Raw genomic sequence first — 6,384 nt, 5'->3', positions numbered from 1 at the left:
AAACATTTTTTGCAGAAGTAGCAATTAACTCACAGCAATTATACTTACATAGCCACCTACTTCCTTAGTGGCAATCCCCAAAGGCAAATATCTCAGAAAATACGTTCATTTTTTGAAAAAAAAAAAAACAAAAAAAACCAAACAAATCCTTTTTAAGACTCAGGAAAATTTTTTTGAATTAGTTTCTATTTAGTGAAGACAACATAGGAAAAGCACCTGCAGGGGTATAATTAGATTAAAAAACAGTAACTAACAATGAAGGTAATTATAAAGAGCTAAGAGCTAGATAGAGACTCTAAATGAGAATTAAATGTGAAAAGGATCATCTCATATTGTGATGTAAGAAAATTCTGTTATAAAAATAACTTTAGCAAGTTCTCAGGGGCATGAGAAAGATTTTTAATCTGCTTTTGCTTTTCTTGGAGATATTTTCTGGAGATATTTCTTGGAGATATTTCTGAAATTCTATAATATTTGAGCCATCTTTAATAATACTGTTTAAAATGTTTAAAAGGGGAAAAAATGTAAAAACAAACCAAACCAAACCAAAATACCCTACTATTTTGCAATCCCTCATTTGGCTAATCCCTTTGAAAGCATAGCAGGGATTCCATGTTTGGTACTATCTGTTTTAATTCCAAATGCTTCTTGTAGGTCCGTCTTCCAAAAGCACCGAGGTTCCCTTAAAGGACTTTACATTAAAACTCTATGTTAGGAGACTAACCTAAGGTTTCATTGATATGGGAACTTCAGGTAAGCAACTCCAGACTGACATCTTTTCTGTCTAGAGCGGGGTTTCTTAAACCTTTTCCACTTGTGCCCTCTTTTAGACTAAGACATTTTAATGCAACCCTGGGCATATAAAATAGACATGAAAATCAAACTTTACTGATAATAAATCATACATTTGTTTTAACACATTTCTTTGGTGTACATATAATTTTACCCTTAGAGACAAAACCAAATCTGCATATTAACGAGATGGCTCCTGCTTGTTTATTTTTACATAAATAATTAAATCTCGTTGGAATATCTTGGAGCCTTTAGACTCTTTTACCACCGCCAAATATCTCACACATACAAAGGTACGTTGCAAAACTTGTATTGGAAATCCCAGCGCTGAACGGGCATCTCAGATAGTTTGAGTTCACATCTAGTCGGACTCCATTCCTAAGCATTTTCGACTAGAATTGCATAAATATTTGAGCAGTGTAAAAGTAAATAGGCAGTTCTAGAGAAGTAAAGGGCACCGTACGCTCGTCCTGAGCCAAAAACTCTGGCCCCTGATTAGCTGACTCTCGCTGCCAGTACCAAACCGTGCTTACTTTTAGGCAAAAGGAGTAAGTGACTTTCCACCTGCCTCGCCTCCCAGACAGAGAACACGCATGCGCAGCAGACTGTACCAAGTCTCAGTTACCCCTAGGTCCCGCTCCGCCTCCCTCCCGCTCTTAAGCCAAAGAAAGTACTATGCCCTGTGGAAACTCCCGCGGAGTTTCGCGAGCATGCGTCTAATAGCTTGTAGTCCGGCTCGGGAATCTAAACCGGAAGCGCGTGCACTGAAGGGGACGCAGGCGTGGAGTCCTTCCCTGCCCCTTCCCTGCACCGCCCCCTCCGGGTCAGAGGCTCTGGGGCGGGTCTATCCTTGCTGCCGTGACGTAATGCGCCGTAGCACGGAAGTGCCGGCAGAGTCGCTGTCTGGGGCCGCTTCAGCTGAGCGGCTGCCGAGGTCCGGGAGCTCTTGCCGGGGCGGGAGGGTCCGGCCGAGCGGGGTTAACCCCTTGCGCGCCACGGCTGCGCGGGGCGGCGCTTATGGCAGCTCCGCTTCGTCGCTGGGCAGCTGATCGCGCCGCAGGAGCTCGGTCTCCGTTCCTGCCGGAGACGCCCGGCTCATTTCGCGACTCCTTATGAGTCAGGGAGCGATGCCCCAGCCCGGGAGGTGGCCAGGGGCGGGCGGCCCGGAGGGGCCCAACTTGGAGGCAGAGCCCGCCTCCTTAGGCCGTGGGAAAGGAGTGGAGAAGGAGGACTCGCCCGTGGGGCCGGCTGCACCGGGGGAGCCGGGCTCCGGCCCCCCGCGGGGCTTTTCGGGAGAGCAGTAAGTGCATTGCTCGGGGTTGGGGCGGGGGGGGAGGGGGGAGAACGAGCCTGTCGAGGCGGCTTCTCCGCCCGCTGGCGGGGCTCCTCGGTCCTCTGCCCTGCCGGTCCGGCTTCGGGAGGCGTGAGGGAAGAGCCGCCGTCCCCAGTGGCGAGAGCTCGGGTGCTCCTACTTCGGAAATCCTGAGCCCTGAAGTTAAGCGACACAGTTTTGAAAGCATTTATGACCCTTCTTTAAAGGCAGCGTTCTTTCTACAAACTGAGTCTCTTCTATCCGCAACGTCACGAGATACAAATGTCACCGACTTTGGGAAACATTTTAGAGAAATTTTTCCTCATTTGAGACACGGATGCACCTGACCCAATAGGCAGGAATCGGTACTTAAAGTGACGTGCCTGCGCTGGCAAGTCCGTGCAGCCGTGGGACCGAGACACATTTCCAGATCTAATCTCATCATAGTGTCCATCAACAGGTGGTGCGGTCAGCGCTTTCCTGCTGTGGGAGCCTGTGTTAAATACATGAGGTCGAAACGTGCTAGGTTTGGAGACGTTGGTTCAAAAGAAGTTAAGGCCAGGAACTTTACTTGTTACTTTACTTTACTTGTTAAGTGAAAGCAAAGTTCGTCCAGACTGCTACCTTGAGTCTTTACATCTCTGAACCATTTCCTCATTTGTGTGGCTCCTTAAGGTTCCTTCCAGTGCAAAATCAATGAATGTTTGAACTAAGGTTGGATCCCTGATAAAGACTAAATGGAATGTAATTGAAAAGAGCTATGGTGTGATAGTCAGAAAACCTGCTTTTATTTCTGTAACCTCAGGTAGGCAAATGAAGGATTGGACACATATCTATCTGATCTCAAAGGACTCTTGTCCTCAAAATCTCTGATACTATAAATGGTTTTAAGGTCTTTTCCAGATTTGGAAAGGATTAATACCATCTCCAACTTTCAAGTCTATGTAGGATACAGACTTTTTTCCCTTTTCTTCTTTAAATTATTTTTTTTTTATTTTCAAAACATGCACAGATAATTTTTCAACATTGACCCTTGCATAGCCTTGTGTTCCAAATTTTCCCCTATTTCCCCCACCTCCTCCCCTAGATGGCAAACAATCCAATATGTTAAATATGTTAAAATATACATTAAATCCAATATATGTAAATAGATTTATACAATTATCTTGCTGCACAAGAACAATCAGATCAAAAAGGAAAGAAAATGAGTAAGAAGAACAACAACAAAAAGAGTGAAAATGCTATGTTGTGGTCCACACTCGCTTCCCACAGTCCTCTCTCTGGGTGTAGATGGCTCTATTCATCACAAGATCATTGAAACTGGTTTCAGTCATCTCATTGTTGGAAAGTCATGTCCATCAGAATTGATTGTCGAATAATATTGTTGCCTTGGGGTACAGACTTTTTCAAGATGCATGTGTAAATACAGGTATGCATACATCCTCATGTTTATACATATTGTCTGTATTTAGGCATATATATGTGTGTGTGTGAATATGTATGTCTGTATTTATGTGTATACATATATAAACAAACCAACCAGATCAGTTAAAAAGATTTGATCAGTTGATTGAATCAGCAGTCTATGAAGTTGAGATTGGTTAGCTTCAGACACAACCTAAAATTTACAGTGCTGTGAGCTTCTGTATTAGTATCTTTTCTAGTGGTTTCCTTAGTAGAAAAAAAAATCTATAATGAGAATTCTTGAGACTATTACAATGTGAGCCAAATCTTTGTCCTGATAAGAATAAATGAGCATCAGCCACTTACCTGCTGTTGTTGCATTTGGGTGCTATTGTTTGCTACTCTCTGTATCATACAGTAGCAGTTAAGGTGCTCAGATTTCTTAGACCTTAGTATCACTTCAGCCTACATTGTTTCTTTTCCATTGGCTAGAAGTGGGAAAGTATCTCATGGTACTAAAAAGTGTGCAAGGGTTAGAAATTATCAATAGTCATCCAGCATTTACATATCTATATACTGGGCATTGTGCTAAAGTCTGCAGATATAAAGAAAAGCAAAAAAACCCCGGAAAACCCCAAATTGGTCCTTGCTCTTAAGAAGTTCACAGTCTAATGAATTTTTAGGTATTTTAGAGACTGGATAGTAGACTTTTTTCATTTAGAAAGAGAATGAACAAATGGAGTACTGAAGTGAGTTGTCTAGTGTAATCAATAGTCAATGGCAGAGCCACATCTTGAACTCACATCCTCTGACCACCAGTCCAGGATTTCTTGATTCAGGAATATCCCTTAGAATCTTAATCATCTAAACCAACATCCTTATTTTGCAGATGAGGAGAGTGAGGCTATGGAAAATTAAATAATTTATAAAAGATTATATTGGTTAAATAACATCAGAATCTAGAACTAGAACCCTGACTTGAGATTAAGCCCAGTGCCCTTTCCACATTGAATGAGCAGTAGTCAGGAACTTAATGAGATCTGGCTGGGTAAGTTATCTAGAGATGTAGCAAAAATCTTGACCCCCCCCCCCCCCCCCCTACAAATTTTTCTAGTTTAGCTTGTGGGTTATTTAGGAGCTGGGTTCATTTTTTTTTTTTTTTTGAAATACTTTTGGTTATTTTGTTTCTTACTAAGGCTTACAAAGAAAAAGGAATCTAATATTGAACTTTCAGAACTTGATTTCTGACGATCAAAATGTCTGATGATGACATTTTAGGCATACTGGACTGTTCCCTTTCCCCCTTTCCTGTAATAGTATTATTTTTAAATATGCAGTTTATTATTCTGCTAGATTATATTATGAAAGTAAATGATACATGTTAGTTTTTATATTTGTAGATGTATGTAACAGCAAATTTAGGATAAGTTTTAAAAGTTTTCTGTCTAAATGAATTGTTTATAATTTTTTATGTCATTGGATTTAAGATCTTTTCCTTTACTGTGAAAATTAGTTTTATTGGCCTGATATTATATAAAAGAATTCAGTTAAATTATTTGAAGTTACAAAGTTTCAAAAATGTTAAGTATTTTGTAATGTTTTGTGATTTCATCCTTAAATTTATACAATTGGCATTGGTAGTTATGTAGCTATATGTGCAAATTATACATGTGATAATTCTGTATTTCTAGATATAATTAATTGTGTGTTTAGGACATTTTGCTCACTAGGAGTTTCAATATCATAGCTTTTATAATTTCTTTAATTAGTAAGTAGAGAGGATTCATGTAAGAGTTTAATGAAAGGTTTTCCAAGTTTCTAAAACCTTTTTCTGTTATCACATATTACTAGGTAAAAGTATAATCGAGAACCATATGAGCAAAGTGATTTTGTGATATTATTTTGATAAGTTTGATCATCCTGTTATCAGGAGCTATTTAACATCCTATGTTATAAATAGTTCAAGGTATGATTTTGAGAGGTAGAGGAACTGTCAGAATTGAACCACAGCATGTGTTGCAGTTTGTTTTGGATTTATTTCTTTTGTGTTCTTTTCCCGCATCTAGCCTGTCTTGTTCTTATTCTCATTGCTGACTTTGATTACTAGCTATTAGTCTTTGCTAAGTTGTTAGGTATTTAAATTTTAAGTTAGTATCTTTCACAGGAAAATTTGAATTCCACATTTGAGGAACTTGAAGATGGGGGAACTTAGATTCAAAACAACTAAGCCATAGTGGTGGAATGGCAGGTGGTATAATTCAAAACTCCTTAACTTATGGTTCATAACCCCAAATGGGGTCGAATGACTGGATGTAGGAGTCACAGAATTAAGATTTATTATCAGGAAATGTTTGATTTGTATGGTCACTTAATATGTTTATATTCCTAAGGATATGTGAAAATTTCTTGGCAAAAAGAGGATGTGAGTGGAAAAAAAGCCCTTTTAAGAAGCCCTGATGTATTTGACCTTAATTTGTTTGAGAGTAGTAGTGGTGAATGAATTGCCTTGTTGTTGTGACAGTTATTAGTTTAAAGAGAAGTGCCTTTTTGTGTGTGGATGAGGGAAAAACCTGCAACCTTACCTTTTTTGATACCCTTGAGTCAGGGACAGGAACAATCCTAACTGCCTGATGATTTTTACCTAGGAGTCTTGTTCTGCTTTGACTTCCAGGAATTAAGAAAGACTTAATGATGGCAGCCACTTCCATCTGCTTCCCCCTCTCCTTTCTGTCTTACTGCTTACCATCATCCCCTCTAGGAAAGGGCTTGGCCCAGCACCCAAGAAACCCCCATAGAGAATGTCACATTAACATCAAATTGACCTGTTGTAACAGAGCAATAAGATTATCTTTTCTTTTTCTTGTTCTATATGATTT

At 40.0% G+C, this 6,384-nt stretch overlaps 1 protein-coding gene across 2 annotated transcripts in view; it reads left to right on the top strand.

The window, feature by feature from the left end:
• The first annotated feature begins 1,671 nt into the window (after window positions 1–1,671).
• OTULIN (OTU deubiquitinase with linear linkage specificity) overlaps window positions 1,672–6,384 on the top strand; it is a 66,408-nt gene continuing 61,695 nt past the window's right edge. Inside the window, exon 1 of one of the 2 annotated variants that reach the window (XM_074279110.1) lies at window positions 1,672–2,092. In XM_074279110.1, coding sequence (XP_074135211.1) covers window positions 1,905–2,092 — 188 coding nt within the window. In that variant the 5' untranslated portion in view covers window positions 1,672–1,904. Of the gene's footprint in view, window positions 2,093–2,784; window positions 3,534–6,384 lie in introns of those variants that run through there. The other variant, XM_074279111.1, reaches the window with a different exon arrangement.

This window comes from Sminthopsis crassicaudata, chromosome 1, assembly GCF_048593235.1.
Source record: "Sminthopsis crassicaudata isolate SCR6 chromosome 1, ASM4859323v1, whole genome shotgun sequence".
Lineage (NCBI taxonomy): Eukaryota > Metazoa > Chordata > Mammalia > Dasyuromorphia > Dasyuridae > Sminthopsis > Sminthopsis crassicaudata.
This window is presented reverse-complemented; position numbering and strand designations above follow the sequence as displayed.